The 19,580-nt window shown below is 28.3% G+C and overlaps 1 protein-coding gene across 1 annotated transcript; it reads right to left on the reverse strand.

Moving 5' to 3' along the window:
- Nucleotides 1-3,470: 3,470 nt before the first annotated feature.
- Nucleotides 3,471-16,030, reverse strand: LOC100167483 (fasciculation and elongation protein zeta-2). Its single transcript, XM_001950354.5, has 8 exons — nucleotides 15,367-16,030; nucleotides 6,530-6,641; nucleotides 6,311-6,457; nucleotides 6,163-6,235; nucleotides 5,852-6,102; nucleotides 5,698-5,773; nucleotides 5,559-5,624; nucleotides 3,471-4,485 (listed from the first exon to the last, which is right to left on the reverse strand). The coding sequence occupies exons 1-8, from the start codon at nucleotides 15,843-15,845 to the stop codon at nucleotides 4,469-4,471; spliced, it is 1,221 nt and encodes a 406-aa protein (XP_001950389.2). The 5' UTR covers nucleotides 15,846-16,030; the 3' UTR covers nucleotides 3,471-4,468.
- Between the last annotated feature and the right edge of the window lie 3,550 nt (nucleotides 16,031-19,580).

Here is a 19,580-nt window from a genome sequence, read left to right on the forward strand (position 1 = left end):
AAATAGTGTACAAATATTTGATAAATTAATCTTCATTATTAGTATTTAGTTGCAACTTTGATTTACAATTATTAACAATAGAAAAAAATCTTAAATTGTTCAGGTAGTGCCTCTGAAAGTGTGGCCCTATACAATTGGATTTTATTATATTATACTAGCTGATCCCGTGCACTTTGTTGCCCATTAAAAATGCCAACTCTATATGAATATGTTTTAAACCAATGGCCAGTGGCGAAGCCAGGATTTTTGTTGTGGGAGGAGGGGGGCTGATCAACTTTTACACTTTTACACATTAAATACATACTTGCACAGATAGATAGCTGAAAAGTGTTAATACTTATATTTACAGTGGCGTGCTCAGGGAGGGGGAAGTTAGGGGTCATATCCACCCCCCCCCCCCTATTGTTTTTTTTTGCCGACCTACAGAAAACCACTTATTAGTTATTACAGCTGTTTAGAGTCATTAATTTTTTATTAATTATTAATTATTAATTTATATCAATAGATTTACAAGACTAATCAATAGATTATAATCTCGATTTCTCATATAACAATTTCCTTATATTGTATTTTTTTTTTATATAATATGTAACAATACATTTGTTGTTTGTTATTTGGTAAAAAGGCATGAAAATATAATACACGGCCCCTAATATATTTTTACAATAGCAGTTGAAAAATATTAAAAATACATGTGCACAATTTTTTTTATAAATATTTAAAGTTAATTTCTACAAAATTTATCAAACTTAAAATTTAAAATGCGGGTAAGTGGATGTCACTCTGCTGTATAGTAGGTTACAAGTGGGTCAATGTACAATGGATTGTATTAAACTTGAATTCAATGATATATGATAATTTGTATCCAGGATAAAAAAATAAATAAAAACCATTGTAAAACCATTAGCTTCTAAAATGATTTAGTAGTTAATAAAAATGTACATATATATATTAATAACAACAATATAAATATAATATACAGTATCCTAGGCTGCCAAACCGTCTCTGCTCAAAACCGTTTTTTGCACACATGATATAAATCATTGAATTTAAATTTACAGTCATCCAATTGTAGCCTACTGTACAGCAGAGCAACTTCCACTTATCTGCTTTCTTTTATTTATTTAAAAAAAAAAATGGTGTCCCCCCATTTAAAATTCTTGGGCACGCCACTGTATAGGTAGTACATTTTTAAATATTTTAAATATAATTTAAGACTTTTTGAGCGACTATCAAAGACCATTAAAATAATTTTTAAATTTTCTTAACATTTCAGGGGGGGGGGGTAGGTTAGCCCCCTCAGCCCCCCCTGGCTACGCCAATGGCAACCAATAATTATTATGATAATAGCTTTAAAATCCATGACAACCATTTATAAACAAAAATTTCTATCGGAATCTCAAAATCCTTGTTTCAGCACCTCCCGGCGCTGGTCCTCTCCCTTTTTAAATTAGCCCATCTTCTGCCCAGAGGTTAAATCTATCTATATATATAAAAATAGCTGATCTCGTGCACTTTGTTGCCAATTAAAAAACTCTATATGAATAATATGTCTTACATATTACCATGGCAACCATTTATATACAAAAAATTCAATCGGAAATTTCAAAATAATATATAAATGGTTGCCATGGCAATATGGACACACAGACAGACAGACATTTATTTGTTATGTATAGAAGAGAAGAAGATAGTAATTATCGTTATGTCAAAAGTATATATGGGAGTCACCCAAGAAATATCTGTTGTCCCTATGCTATTTTTAATACTATACTATATTAACTCAATATAGTAGCATCATAATTAAAAGGTAAATGATTCACGTTTGCTGATGATACCTCTAGATAATGTCTAACATGACAGAGATAAATTTAAACAAACTGTCAAAATTGTCGCTTATTATGTATTTATGAGTGGATAGAAAAATATTTAACATTAATAAATAAGTATGGATGCCATTAGTCACTAATCACTCGCAGCCTCTGATCTCATAGATATAACTTTATAATAGGTATAAAAATTATGTGATACTTATAATATGAACTTAATATATTCTAAAATGTATGTTGATTTAAGATAAGAAATAATTTAAAATTTAAAATATACTCGATATTTATAAATTATATCATAATTTAAATTGTATAAGAATTTCATTGTAAAACAAATTATGTAATATATCTAGGAACTCTATACATCAGATACAAGCTCAGTTAGTATACATACAGTGGGAGTACCTAACCTAATCGGAAGAAGCTTGCTACAGTAGCACGTTGATTTATTTGTAGCAATTAACGTAGCATTGCTACAATACACCTTATGTGGCAAAATACTATAGTGCGCTGGAAATTTACAGTTGGCTTAGCAGAAATTTTCATTTATTTTGTTGCTAGTTAAAAAATATTTTCCTTGGTGATGATTAAAATATTATGATGACTGTTATATTTATTTATATTTAATAATGATGTGTGTATTAGTGAATTTTTCAGGTTTAGTCCACAATTAATTCACATGGTCAAAAATCCAGTCAAGTGACCAAATGTCAAATTAGTTGAAACTACAAGCTACCAATATTTAATAAGAACATTTAAAAAAAAAATTGTGAAAAAAAAATGTTTAAACAATAACGCTAGAAGTAGTGCTCTATATTTTTGAGGGAGTAACTGTAGCGTTAACGAGCAACAAAAACCGGTAGCTTCCTGACCGCTGTATTCATATTAGTTCTTATTACTATCATTTATTATAAGTTGATATGATAAGGAATTATGCTGAAATACGTACATATATAAAATACAAAAACATAATTATTTTTTTTTTAGCCTATATAATTGAGTGGCACCCTAATGTACCTAAGCAATCTAAGTAAAAAATTGAATACAATAGTATTTAATTTAAATGTCATGCTTTTACAAAAACAATGTTGAACAATAGTTGTATTCATTAATTATTGAAAAAATTGATGAAATCAAAATTTCCATGTCTCCGGCGCTTAAAGTAGAAAAAAAACCAGGGGGGACTAATTTCTCCATATAGTTTTAAGCGTTTCATAAATTATTGTATGTATAATGTATATGTAATGTAAGAATAGTGATTATGTCAAGGTGTGTGTACATTAGAGTCTGAACACGAACGAATGCAAGCAATGTTACCGGACGAATTTTAACACTGATCAGATTGCTTTTGACCAAACATAAACTTATGTACAATAATACGCCCGTGTTCGGGTAGACAGTTTAAATTGGTTCTTATAGAAGCGTTCGCTTGCATTTAATTGTGTTCGGGCTCTAATGTAAGCCCGACTTAAGCAAACTCATCCCACTTTTAACCATGAATAATATTAATCCTAATTTGTTAAAAAGGACACTTTTTAACTGTCGTTAGTGGTAGTGGACTGAGTCCACCTGTATCCCCCCACTTAAACCCATGCATATTTCTTAAATTATACACATTGTAAGATAATTAATAACTAATAATATTCATTGACAATCATTTATTTTGCATTTATTAATATTATGACTAGAGGGCGTTTTATTATATGTTGGCATAGACAACATTTTGCATCTGATATTTGATGAAAATATTAATATATAATATACATTTAAACAATACAATATAAATAATTAATAAAGCTTAAAAAAGAAAGAAACATTTTAAATTGTACATAAGCATAAATAAAAAGATTATCACAAAAACAATAAATAATCTAAAATTAAGCTAAAATTATACTTTATCTTAATATAAACTTAGTCTAATTAAAATTGAGAAATATAGAATGACATAAAAAAAAACACAATACATAAAATAACTCTTTCACATCATGATTTGCACTCATTTTGGTCCCAGCGCAACACATTAAACATTTCCCATAATTTATACTATGTAATCGTATTATATTGTTTATTTGTTTAGTATCTTTAAATGCGAGCCTGAACTAATTATTTATCAAAATGTTGAAATCAACTTTATAATAGGTATATTATATATGACATCATAAAAATTATCATATCATTCATTCGTGCTATAATTATATAAGTATAGTTAAGTAAATCATTATTTTATTATTTTGAAGCACCAATTGGGTATGTAAGGTTTTAGTTTAATTTAATTTATGTCAATATTCAATAACATGTTGAGTATTTATTAATTCCTATATTATTCAATATTTGTATAATAGCTAAATGGCACAAGACAAAAAAAAATCTTTAATTTATTTAAATATTAGATTTATTTTTACTAGATAGAAGAAAGATGTTTTGTAGAGTTATTATAACAGACATTTTATTGGAAATTCCAAGTATGTCTTTAATATAATACTAATGATGTCTAAATAATGTACCTCAAGTAGAACTTATAATCAATTATTAACCTATAAAATCTACGAATTATGCCATAGTAAATTAATATTAAATAAGTTATATCACGTAGAGTTCAGAGTGCAGTTGATCATTCCACTTTACTGATCCGTTTTCAATTATGTAGGACACAATACTAAAATAATAATAAAGCAATATATATTAATAACTTGTTTACTATGTACTTTTTTACTACTTATCAAAGAATGTTGCACTGATTGCCAACTATTGAGAATAATAATTCTTTGATGCACGGTCAAAAGGAGTTAAGTTACGTTCTGTTAAAAATCATGTTTTGACTTTTTTACATTTGAAAAAAAAATTTCAAACTTTTAATAAATCCTACTGAAAAATCATAATTTTTGACTTAACACCTTTTGATAGCATACCAAAGAATTATTACAAACAATTAAAAGTGTTAAATGTTTTCAGTACCTAATAACTTAGGAAATATTGTCTAAGATATGTTTTTTTCTCAAATTGCTTAGTTTAATATACATTTTAGTTGATATGTGGGGGTGGAATGGCCGAGCGGACTATGGCGTCGGTTGTAACGTGCACCATTGCCGGTTCAAATCCCGGCTACGGGTAGCATCACTCTCTGAGCAGGCAACTGTCTAGACCGCCTTTCCCCAACCGGGCATGGCAGAAACCTACGGGTGCCCAAATAGAAATTCTATCAAATAGGTGTCCGAACTAAACCTTCGACATTGCACCATACGAAAAAAAAATAGTTGATATGTGTATTGTGAAGTCAGTTGATTATTATTTATAATTATTTACCATGTTTAAATACAAAAGAGTAATAAGTAATAACCCAGGCTGCTGATAAAACTGGTTTACATATTGTATTTCTCTTTTTATTCATAATTCCCCAGGCTGTTATTTACAATCGGTCAGCAGATTCTAAATTTCAAAATATTTAGGATATACATGTGATCAGAAGGAAACTAACACTTTAAACTCTAAATCGTTGAACTCAATAATTGGCATTTATGCATAAATTATAGTACGTATTTATGTAAAAAAAATAGTGAAGTTGATAAAATCAAAAAGAATTAAATGTAAGAAATATTGTCCTATCTTATAATAATCAATATTTCTTGTTCTAAATATAAGTAATATTATATTTTTTTTCATTGTTTTGATGTAGGTATTTAACTAGCATTACAATAAAATTAGTGAATAACTTAAGAACATAATATTTACCTTTGAGAATGTAGTCTGTTAGTAATGTTGGTACTGTGGGACTGTCTTCGTTTATTGCTTTTAATACTAAAAATTTTACAATTATAAATTTATAGCTTATCAAATCAATTAAATAAATAGATAAATTTATTCTTCATACTTTTAATGAGAACTTGAAGTGCCTGATTACTTAAAGGTCCACTATCCAAATGGTATGGTATGACAGTGGTTAAATACTATAAAATATCAGATTGTAAATAATAGAACAATTATAAAATATATATATATATATAACCGTGCAATACAAAACATACTTTAGGTTCATTTGTTACGTTTTTATTTGTATTTCCTGCTCTCGAGTTCCGTTTTTTCTCAACATGATATTGTCTTCGTCGATTTTGAACGGCCAATAACAATGATATAAATGAGTTTTTTAATTCTTTTTCAAACTCCAACTCATCTCTTAAGGCCAGTTCTGTAATTAATGTTTCAGAATAGTCTCTGATCAGCAACTCTAACTCCATATAAACTTCATTGAGTTGAGATACATTCAATGTTTTTAATTCTATAAAAGATTTACAGTATTAATATAAAATATTTTAAAAATAGGCTTTATTGAACTAACTTTCTTCTAGCAACGGTGAATGAACCTCCTTAGGATGTTCAGAGTCCGGAGTACACTCATTTGAAGTACCCTCCTATAGTATAAATATATGTTTTTATAGTATCTAATGGTTAACAATTGATATTTAATTACAAAATGTTCAACATACTTCCATAATATCATCAATTTCTCTTATCACTTCATCAGCAGTTGGAGGTTCAATGTCTGCACTGGGACCTGACAATATCAAAGTATGCAAATCTAAGTCGTTTGAAACAGCTTCATCTTCGCTGCTAAGGTCATCTGAAGATTCGTCCTATTCAGAAAATTGTTTACATTTAGTTTGATATCAATTATTATCAAGTCACTATAAATTATATTGTTTTACCTGGATGTTGTTATTCAAATTAAGTACTGGCAGTTGAACTTTGCGTGCATATGACTTGGACCAATCAATAGGAAGAATATTGCCAAAATTTCCCGTGATTGTCCACCACATTCTAAAATGAGAAAATATAATTTGTTTATTGGTATTTGAATTAATAAATATTATTAAATACTAATGATATTATTGATATACAATAGACGAACATTCAGAATTAAAAGTAATTATTGAATTAGATTTAAGTTATCATAATATTTTGTAAGGTAACTATTTTTTTTTAAACTATTAACTATATAATAGACAATTGTTATAAACCTATTATGTATACAATATACATGTATATTACACATTGTATTCATATATTATACGATATGAATAATGAGTAGATAAATAATTTGGCCTTAGCCCATTAACTCGGATGAGTAATATAAATTACTACTAATTTAAAAGGGACAACTCAACAAACCATACGTTGAAATTTTAGAGGGCAACTCGAATAATTGACCTTATACATAAGTAATGTTATGGCAATTATATGTGCGCTTTATATATGCATACAATTTTTATGAGCAATTTTGTGACTAACCTAAATGCCAATATAATATTATAAAAATAGGTACACAAGTAATTTTAAATATTTTTCTTAAACTTTAACATTTTACATTATATTGCAGTATAATAATTTACATAATATAACAAAACATAATTTTATTTTAATGTATTAAAATAATAAATAGTTATAACTGGGATTATGATATCGGTACTAAATTCACAAAGATAAAACTTAGAAATTATTATGTATTTGGAATATGAATTGTTATAACTTTATAAGATGTAAATAAATTGCGATTTCTTTGCACTCTATGAAAATAAGCATTTATAGATAAATCGATCATATGGAAAATTATGTTATTTGTTAATTTTTACTTAATTCAAATTTCACTCCCTTTGCTCAAACAATTTTTAAAATATAAGTTTATTATCATACCTATGTCCTATGCTAACCATCTTTTTTGAATTTAAGTACCTAGAAAATAATAAAAAGTACCTATACTTATATCCGTTTCGGTCTTATACAAATATATTCCGTGAAAAGGGTCGTCTAAATTTCTATCTATTATGTTAATTATTGTCTACAGCAGTGGTCTTCAAACTTTTTGGACTCGCGACCCACCTTTTAGGCCCGCATTTTTCGCGACCCACGTAAGCTTTGAAGAAAAACAAAAACCAAGTTAAAATTGCTTGATGCCTATATTGTATAGTAATACCTATTATAACTGAATAAACTGCGAATATACTGTGGTTTGATACCCATTATGTTATAGAATATAGATTATATAAACTGAATTTTATTTCATTTATTAAACTTATTTTTTATTTTAAAAAGAAGACGTATCGCGACCCAAAAATGGGTCGCGACCTACCGGTTGAAGACCACTGGTCTACAGTCCACTCAAATTTAAATGGTTTGATAAGTAAATAGCCAAATAGGTAGCCAGGTAGGTGATACATAAATTTAAAATACTAGACTTACTTTGCTTGAGAATTAGGTTAATGTTAATTGCTAGAGTGCGTCATATTATCAATGTTGTCATTATTATTTAGACTTTTATCTTAAGTTTTTTTGTACCTTAATTATTACGAGCTAACACGTTAATATACCTACTTATAGTAAGTTAATAGTTTAATTCCAGATTTAAACACTACTACTTAACCGTTTACATGGAATTTCAGTGTCTAATAACAAGGGCGTGTGAGAAACATAATATGTAATAAACAGTTAAGTTTTGAAATTTGAAGCCCCATTTTTTTAAGTATATTAAGTTCGGACGTCGTCACGTCGAACGGTAACTACATAATATATTGTAATTGGAGGTAAAAAAAAGACAGAAAATAATATACCTATCATTTAATTATAATTAATAAACAATAAAATAACGTGATTATAATTTTTCGGAGACAGTGTTATATCGCGGTAAAATTATTAATTACCAAAATTAACTATCAGAAAAAGTGTTTTTTCACTATGTTATAGCTACGGCAACATTAAACATTACCTACCCAGGTACATTAATGTATACAAATTTATAATTGTTTTAATGAAATAAAATATTATAAACACGAATATGATACACCTAAATGTGGGTGCAAAAAATACATATCTACTCACCTACCTAATAATACACAAATACGTACTTCCTTACATGAACCTAAACTCTTATGCTCTGTGATTATCTATACTGTATAGATATATTTTTAAGTAGTCTAAAAACACGTTAATAGCATCAAGATGGGTACCTATAGGCTATATATGTAGTACGTACATAAATTATATATATATATATATATAATCTGAGTTTTTGAGACATCTGCCCTACACTCCTACATGCATCACAAATCACAATTACATTTATTATGTAGTAGGATTGGTAAAACTACTACTTTAGTGCACCCTACAGCCGTACCTACGTAGTCCGGTAGTCGTTAAGTGCCAGAACGTGTTTCAATTTTGAAATAATCTTAGATAATCTGCTAGATATATCTTAGGTTCCTAATTAGAAGAGTTTATATTTTGTTATTTCGATTTAGTTATATTTTATAATTTTACTGTATAAAATGAAAAATCTAAATAAAAATTTGGCATCAAATTGTATTGAATATTTATAATAGTATGTAGTTGAAACTTGTAAATATACAATATTGGATACGGAATATAGATAATAATAATAGTATAGCCTATAGGCACATACTGGTAGATAGATACATAAACAAATTTACTTCCGCTAAAATTATATCATTGTACGTTAAAGTATAAGTATATATTATATTATTATTATTATTCATATTATCAAATTAACACCAACTATATATCGTGGGATAGTTTAAAATATTTACAGAATCATCACATAGGTAGTAGATACGTTATGTAATTGCGACCATTCTTATAGGAGCAGCCGGCCCCCAGGCCCTATATCATTATTAATACACGAAACGTGATCAGTGATCACGATTCAGCATTTGATTTTATTTAATTCACTAGACACTAGTATGATAAACAGAGATAGAACATTAAATTTAACACATAAGTACATAATATATATTATATATTTTTTGTAAAGACATTTTAGATATTTTCCTTTGACTTATTTATCCCGACGATTATTTGAATGACACGATTTTAATTAATGTAGGTGCTTCATTTACAATACCTATCGTATCGTTAATTCCTTTATGGTAACTCCGCAATGGACAAGCGGCCGTGGGTCATCTCCAACACTCTGTGACCAATATAACAATACCCATATATTATGTATATTTTATTTTTGTTTTTTTTTTTTTTATATTATAACAATAATCAATACCAGCTATTATTATAATTTAAGGGGATTCGATACCGTGATTTTCTGTTTTTGTTTAACACACGAGTAGCATAGTATTTTAGACGTGTTTTTTGTCAAACATACTAATTGATCTAATGAAGCGATAAGAATTTTGAAAATAGATTTGAATTTCCGTCAAATCTACTTGAAATTGACTTTCTCACTATTTTTTATATAATCCCCCAAATTCCTAAAAATGTCATATAGAAAAAGAGTATTTAAAAATTGTTGTATTTCAAATTTCGGAAAAGTTAAAATCAAAAAATCAAAAATGTGGGAATGTCGATTTTAAGTAGACTTGACGACAAATTCAAATCTGTTTTTATAATTCTTATCGCTTCATTAGCTCAATTGGTATGTTTGGAAAAAAACACGTCTAAAATACTATATCGCGCGTATGTTAGATAAAAACAGAAAATCACGGTATCGAATATTTGAATCCCCTTAAGATAAAAAAATCTTCGAATGTCAACTATCAAGACGTGTTAATTACCTTATCTTAATATTACTCAAAAAACAAATGTAATGAAACATTATAAAACATTTATTAAAAGAAAAAAATTAACCAAATTAACACAAAAATTAGATTTAAAAGTCACTTTTAGAAGAATCTTGATGCGATTATAACGACTGCATGTCTGCATGGGTTCAAATGAAGTCTCGGTTACTCGGCCTACTCTATAGTTACTATAAACATGTGCATCATTATGGTGGCGGTATTAAAACTGGTTTTTTAGTTTTTACTGTCTACAGGTAGTATATCCGAGATAAATCCACATGTTCATACACAGCAGAAAGACGTCTATGCAACGGGTTATAATTTCATGTTATAATAAGCATGAATCATCTTAAATTATTTGTGTACAAAAGATGGTCCAAACTATTATAATATTATCCAACAACTGGTATTTTTCCTGTGTATTTTGTTAACATAATAATATTCGTTATTACAAAATATAAATTATGGGTGATTTGGTCGTAATTGTAATTTGTCACATACACCAAATATTAGGTACTTATAATTTATAAATACAAATCAATCGATAGGTAAATCCTGCTTTAAATATTTATTAATTTTATCAATGTATATCAAATATCAATTGTATTGTTTAGATTGGTTAATCGGTAATAACAAGTAACAACTATTTTCCGATTATTAATTGGTTTGTATGTAAGTATTATGTATTCATCAACAAGAAAATAAAATATATAAGATTGAACCAATATTACGATATCATATATTACCAACAAATCAAGTACATTGGTTCTACGTATACATTGTTAGCACACATTTGTACAAGCAGTTTGCGCACTATATTATATATTGTTATCTCTATATGATGATACACGCGCAACACAACAAATTTGCGTTCAGTAGAACCTTGTTCGGTTAGGTCTTGTAGTAGAGTGAATTCACTTTATTATTATCAAACTTAAAGTTAAGAACATTATCTGTGGACTGTGTTTACTGTGTTGACTGACGTTGGAATATTTACGTACGTTTTTTTTTCAATTAGTATGGGTACAACTGTACAAGTTATGAGTATGTAAAATATTACAATTTAAAAATGATCATAATATCTTGCTTCATGATTTAAAGATTGATGATAGGTTATCACTCTAATACTAAAGCTAGTACTTTAGCTAATATTAAAACAACACAAAGTTGGTTCTGCTGAACGCAAATATGCTATATTACGTATGGGTCAGAGAGAGAGTGCACTGAAATCCTCTCAGAAGTTAATGATTTTAATCCCATTTTGGGACAAAATTAGGTATATACCATATTACGTGTTTACTAACAGACTACAGTTTAGTTTATTGAAATTTAATGATTGGTATGTTAAACATATAGTTATAGATACGTAGGTATTAATGAAAAATATAATTTCTACATAAATTCGAGCAATTAATACATTACTAATTCAAGTGAAAAAAATATATAATATTATGTATACGTATATTATTTTCATATATCATAAAAATATGAGAGATCGGTTCAACAACTTTCACCAGAAAAAAGTAACCGACTACCTACCTATAGGCTATAACTTAATAGAGTTTATCATGACGTGTATGGTGCACCAAAGATACCAAACGTTTCAAAACAACGCAACGTCATTGCCCGTTGGTTATTACTTATTAGTAGATACAGCCAATAGCCATACTGATTATACCTAAATATTACTCTGTAGGTAATACTGTAATATGTATATTACCTACACTATTTATAAATTATAATCAGTGATAGCATATATTAGGTACAAAATATTCCCAATAGATAGGTACCTATATAATATTATAAGGATTATGCCAATATATATTATTACACTTACGGTTTATTTATTACTTAAAAGTTAACACTATAGTACTTATGTAGTTATACATAAAGAATTATAATTGCATATAATTTATAATAAATAATAACACATTAATACATAGATATTTTAATAAAATGATATTATTTCGAATAAATAGTTTCAATCTTAGTTCATTTATTTATATTTTATTTTAACAACTATATTTATGTTATTTAATAAGGTATCAAGTATTTAAATGTAGGTAATAACTATTATAATTTATAAAAGGTATAATGATGAATGATAATCATGTAGGTTGTAGGTACATCATAATCATAAACATTTGTATCAAAATATAATATTATATAATAGTCAATATATTATAAATAATCATTAATTAGAAGTACTTTTGTCAAAAAATAGGTTTTAAAGTAAACGAGTAAATGACAAATCAACACTCACCACCTAAACAATAACATAAATCTTGGAACTTTGGCAACGCTTTATGTAGTATAAAACGTTCAGATTGTTTTGACAAAAAAGTTAAGTTAAAAATAGCCAAGTATCTATATTATGTTATATCTGGATGATATTATATTTCAAAACTAAAATTTTTGCATTTAAGGCCTAACCTTGAACTTTGGATAACAGCCAGCGTATTTAATTATGTGTGTGAATCTATAACAGACGTATTGTAGGTTATTATTTATATAACATAACAGTTGATGATTTACTTCTAATTTTAGTTCCAGAATGCCTGATGTTATGCTATTAAACACCTAAATAACAGTTTCGAGCAGCCAAATTTGATTAAATGCTTACAGTTGTATGTGTCTACAGAGAATTCATTTTCTTTAATAAAATGTACTAATAATTTATAGAAATAGTTATAGTGCATAATAATGCAAATTGTTACAATAAACATGAATTTCCATTCATAATAATAGAATTGGCTTGTAAGTTGTTATTGATTAAATATAATAAAAATAAATAATTTTACAATAGATCAATAATAATTATAGGCATTTAACCTAAATTACTCAATCGTTATGAAAATTATTTTTTTAATTGACCTAATTAATTATGGTAAGATGTAAACAAAATATTTTAAAATTTATAATTCGATGTCTTATTTATACCTAATATAAATTGACTATTTAGACGTTTACCTAATTGTTTACATAAAAAAGTAAAATAGTTTTTCTTTTTGTGACGGTTTTCACCGGAAATTCTCAAAAAACATATAATAATAATATTATGTTAAAAAAATATTGTAATAATAATATAAAAATAATTTTTATTTTAAATGTATTAAAAACCATGATATCTAATAAAATAGTTGTAATGCGTAATGTGCGCGGTAATAGGTTTAATCTAAAGTTTAAGAATAATGTGTGAAACAACATTCTGACATCCTATATTTCAACAAATAACCGGGATATCGCATATAATATAATATTATAATATGTACCTATATATTATATATGGTCATAAATATAAAAATAAATTTAATAATTTAAAAATGCCTGATTTTTATTAATATCATCAATTAAGCATTAACTTATAGGTAATTTTAAATATCGTCAATATAGTATATCTTAAGTAATAACTACCTAATAAATATGTCAAGGGTAAAATGTTTCTTTAATATAGATATAATATATTTTGTATAATATTGTATTATTAATGTTGTTGACAGCAAAATTATCAATTAATGATAAAAAAAATCTGATAGTTCATTTAGTGTCTTTGTGCGACTTCCTCTGTTACACGTGCTCCATGTTATAGTCAAATGAAATGGTAATAAAACATAAAATCACTTATTACGAGTTATTATAGTACAAAATTATTATGCACACGATTTTGAACAAATATTTATGTGTATAATATAGGTATATTGTAATATATTGTGTGTAGGCTTACTTCGTTGGTTCGTTCACATTTACAAGGTAAAACTATAAATTTCGAAACGTATGTTGGTATCTACCTATAGTAAAATAATAGCGAAGTATATTATTCCATATTATTATTTATTACCGTCGTAGCCATCAACTCGTCACAATACACATTTGACAACATTTGTTATCGTGATAATAATGCTTCTCGTCATTATATTATTCATTCGTCGTCTTAATAAACGAATGTATACGGTTTGCGGTGGTGATTCACTTATTCGCGTGCCGAGGCGTAACGATCTCATTGTAGTCGTAAGCCGTCCACCCGTAAATAATGTATATTGTCTTAGGTCGAGTAGGCGAATCGAGTTTTCACAGCCATTGGAATCTTAGCGAATACACCGCACACGAAAATATACAGGTAGGCAAACATTTGTTTTAAATTGGGAACCGTAGAGTTGAAATATGTAATTTGTAGATGCGAATTATATATGATTATCGTAGGTGTTGATATGTAATAGATAGAAAGGCACGACTATGGGAATATTTGGTTTTTGCTTGTATGGACCGTGTGTTCATGCCGCATGCGCAGCTGCGATTATCGGCTGAGAAAAAAAGGTATTCGGTTAAATGACGACGATGACGACGTTCGATCTATATATGTAATGTTTGACCTACAAAACTATAACAACATAGGTAGCAATCTAACATAGGGCGAGGAGTCACTGTTTTTACCGGGGTTTTTACCTCGGTACATTTTTACCTCGGTACACAGAAAAATGGCTTAACTCAGTGGTACATTATACCCCATATAATATAATGTGTACCTATATAAAGACTAAAAGACAGGTAGGTACTTGCATATTACGCCTCACTAGAAAACCATTAACCGAACTATATACCAATATCATTTATGTTGTATACAATATAATGGCGTGCTGTTATTATAGACCATTGCGGCACTGCAACACTTCAAATCGAGCATTTTAAAATACAATCAACCTACAGCCAATAGGTAGGTTATGTAGGTATACCTATATTATTTGATTCTTACCCTGTAGTCTGTACGTGCACATTATAAAATATAGTTAATAGGTATAATAGGTATATTATATTAAAATCCTCCCTGCCAGACTCACCCTCCAGTAAACAACAACAATAATAATAATACAACCGAATAAATAAGCCAATTATCATCATAATATAGAGATTAATTATTATAATAATAATATTATCACGGGATCTGGCGTGTGGGTACAACTCACTGGCATTCGTTCATTATTTCTTCCTGAGTCCTGATCTGAACCGGCGCTAATTTCTCCACGGACTCCTCGTAATCGCAAAAGCATCTGGTGATTTTGTCGTCGAACGTGTGCACCAGGTCTTCCAGAGACCCGCTGAATGTCTCGCCAAAATTGTCCGTGTCCGACGTCGTCACCTCCACGCCGACATTGTTGTTGTTCGCTCCACACTGCGTGCACGACTTGTTCGCCGGCTCCAGAGCCCTGCTGCTGTTGCTCAGCATGTTGTCCAGTTGCTCCTCATCCACGTCACGTACACTACCACCCGAAGTCAGCTGACTATTTCCCTGATGATGATGATGGTGATTGTGAAGGTTGTGTTTGGCCGACTGCTGCAGCGGAGAGTCGTCGTCCATCATTTTCGTCCACTCGTCCGACTCTTCGAACTGCGCCAGTGGCGCTTCGAACTTCAGTTCGGCCATTTTGTTCATCATATCCAGCATAGCTCTCGGGAAATACGCGTTTGGACTGGCCGACGGCGATGGATAATATGAATAATAATAATAATGTAGATAGGCCTACCGGGACGAGACGAACGTACGTAACCAGACGACACAAACACTAACAAGACGGGAACGCGAACAACAAGGCACGCGGTCCGAACGGCACTGAGCACTGAGCAAGTAGCAACCACCGTGAAACGGTCGCCCGCCGCCGTAGGGATCGTGACCGCTTGGCGCCGCAAATGCACGGAGCGGTGACAGTGTCGCGCATGTACGGTAATTATTGTACGGCTACGTTCAATCATTATTATACTAATAATATTCTATCGTATATTCGTATACAAAGTTGTTAATTTTTCTAACACTTATCCGAGTTTAATCATTAGTTTGGTTATTATTACTCATAGACGAGTTTTCTTTTTTTTGCCCCGACAGCCGTTGTAGTTGTACAACGATATTATTATGTCGTCACTCTGCTACGAATTCTGGCGACCGAATTCGTGAAGATGCTCAAAATAACAAACATTCTTGACAATTAAAATGGTTCATTAAGGATTTAAACTGTGTTCTTTAGTGTCGATGATATATGGTTATTTTATGAAACTTTATTGCAGTTGAACGTATTTATGCAATATTGTCAATTTCAACATTGTTTTACAGTATCTGCGTTAAATAATATATATAATATGCCTAATGCCTATACTATAGGTACGTAATACATATTTTTACTATATGCATTTACAACTTTCATGTTGGTCATACTGAACGTGTTATTTGGTCGAATAATTTTCAAAAGGCTTGCTGTGTACTGCGATTGTGTGTATGAGAAAGGAGCTCGCGCATAAAAGGGCGGAATGTACCGTCCCCTCACTCTACTCCCTTTAACGCATACTATTGATCCGTGAACACTGTGACCACTTGCTGCTGCGTATGTTTTCCCAGAGTATTTTAAAAATACAAAATAAAATATGAGATGACCCTTGAAAATGTATTATTAATAAATAATAATAATTATGCATATATTTTATTGTTCAGATTTTTGTCATTTCATACATTAGGGAATACAGTAATTAATAATTATGTTTTTACAATCGTATTCCCGGCGTAAGTGACCAGTATAGGTGTACAACGAATTTAATATAATATAGGTAGACAATTAAAAGTTGAACAGTTTCCTTTTTTACCAATAATAATTGGGTTTCCTTAAACCAAAACGTAATAGATCACATTACTGATTACACGCCATGAGTTGTGACTTAAAGCCTATGTGTATTTAGTATACAATATCAGAAGCAAAATGATGTGGGTAGGTACTTTAAACTTTTAAATAATTATGATTTTTTTAATAAATTATGACAAATAAACTTATGTTTATGGAAATCATTAAAATTTAGGTAAATTAGATAAACCAATTGAAAATAAGATTCCCATCCAAAAGCAATTCAATAGAAATGAATCCATTACGTTGTGAATATTATATGCACCAATTTTACTTACCTAATCAAATGTATTGTATACTTCAAGTATAATACTTGTATATTAATTCTTAACATTACATGATAACATATTAATACTATTTTTTTGAAAGATTATCACAACATGTATAATAATTTAGAAATATTTACACATTTTTAGGAATCGAACACACATATAATAGTTATGACCATTTACCATAATATAATATAGAACAATTAATCATTTACTTTAGGAACCTAGAGTACCTATCTAAGTATTTTATGGAGAATACTAATATAATTTCCTTCTTTATACACTGCTAATATTCATTCAATTTATAGTATAATGTTTTTTTTTTATATCAGGGAAATACTTTATTTGGATTTTTTCATTGGATCTAGCACATATAGTTCATTGTTTCAATTTTTAACGTAACAAAATATAATCCAAATAATATATAATAATCCACTATAAGATGTATATACACTATATGTGTATACATATTTAATCATACTCTGGTTTATTATACAATAAATTAAGTTTATAATATTATGTATGTAGTCGGTTTAATAACATATATTATACATATATTAAATTAAATTGTGTAAATATAAATGTTACTTTTTTAAATATTCAACGCAAAATAGTCTTATTTCTTAAAAAAAAAAATATAGAAAATTGTAATGGAAGAACGTATACTATACTTTTTTCGGTAACTATAATATTATATAGTATGCATGAAATACAATGAAAACTACTTAAAATAACAATTTGTATGGCGCAGGGTATCACGAGAGACGAAGTTCCGTGTGTGCATGGCGCCACAAATATTGCAGTTGGGTGTCTGCACGCAATGAAGAATTTATCCCTATATTAAACATATTTATATAGGTATGGTGTACGGTATACCTACTAAATAATAATCTATATTTGCGTAATAAGTATATATTAGTTTTTAGTTTGATTATAATGGTTTAAAATTTACTCTCAAAGAAACCTACTTGTAAATTATATTACAGTCAAACTTGGTTAACTCGAACTTTTTTAACTCAAAATCGTCGATACCTCAAACTTTTCCCCGGTCCTTAGAGTTAGAATTTTCTATTAATGTATTATCCTTGGATGACTCGAACTTGTTAGCTGGTCCCTTCAATTTCCGAGTTAATCTAGTCTGACTGTAATTAACATTAAATGAAATTATTTAATGTATTACTAAATAAAAAAAATAATTAAATGTAAAAAACGATAGTTACCAACTTACCTATACATTAATTATGAAATTATATCCCATATTATTTTAATTCATATATATTGACCCCCCTTAAAATATGTTTCTTTGTTGCCTACAAAATACTAACAAATTATTATATTAATTATATAAAATATAACGGTATTATAAATGTATAATTAGTTTTAAAGATATCATAGTGTATTATTTATACCTAAATAGAATCTAAAAGTATAGAAGTAATTGATAAGTATTATTATAGGTATGTATTCTTATTTCTTATAAGTTATCACTTATCAGTATTAATTATTATAACAACGGATTACGGATAGACATCTACAACTTACTATCTAGCAATTCGATCTGGATGTATTATTGAATTAAATAAATATTAAATGTCTGCTTATTATCAACTTATTTACTCATTACAATAATTGTATAATATATAAAACAATGAATACAATATTTAAAGCGTATGAAAAAAATAAATACGGAAATCCTCACGTCTGTATACTTTTAAAATATGTGTTGATCTTGTACAGTTGTACATCCAGGAAAAGAGAGATTAATTAAAAAAGGGTGAATGGTTTATTTACAGAATCATTTTACTTCTAATAATAACACAGATACCTTAATAGTCTATATTATTCTATCTATAAATGATAAATTATTATTTTATTTTATTAATTTATTATAGAATAAATAAACTAACAAGTAATAAATAATAATATATTGATTGTAGTATTATATATTTATGCATATTATATTATATTTTATTTTAAATACCAGTATAGGTATGATATCTTAATATCTTATGGCCGAAGTTGTTTTAAAGCTGTATTGATTTTAAAATATTTTTAATTGGTTTATTATTACCTACCATAAATCTGTTAATCATATATACATATATTAATACATATATATATATATATGTATTAAATTAAACTGTAACTTATCCAGTTCAATATATTATAATAGAAAAAAAAACTGTAGACTTATAAAATATAGAATATATAGCCGCACTTATATAGGTATAATATCTACTTACCTAT

This window comes from Acyrthosiphon pisum, chromosome A1, assembly GCF_005508785.2.
Source record: "Acyrthosiphon pisum isolate AL4f chromosome A1, pea_aphid_22Mar2018_4r6ur, whole genome shotgun sequence".
Classification (NCBI taxonomy): domain Eukaryota; kingdom Metazoa; phylum Arthropoda; class Insecta; order Hemiptera; family Aphididae; genus Acyrthosiphon; species Acyrthosiphon pisum.

Coding starts and splice junctions, on each gene's coding strand:
- LOC100167483 (XM_001950354.5), bottom strand. CDS start 15,845: ATGCTGGATATGATGAACAAAATGGCCGAACTGAAGTTCGAAGCGCCA. Junction 6,103..6,162: donor TTCACCGTTGCTAGAAGAAA/GTTAGTTCAATA, acceptor AATCTTTTATAG/AATTAAAAACATTGAATGTA. Junction 5,774..5,851: donor ACGTAACAAATGAACCTAAA/GTATGTTTTGTA, acceptor GATATTTTATAG/TATTTAACCACTGTCATACC.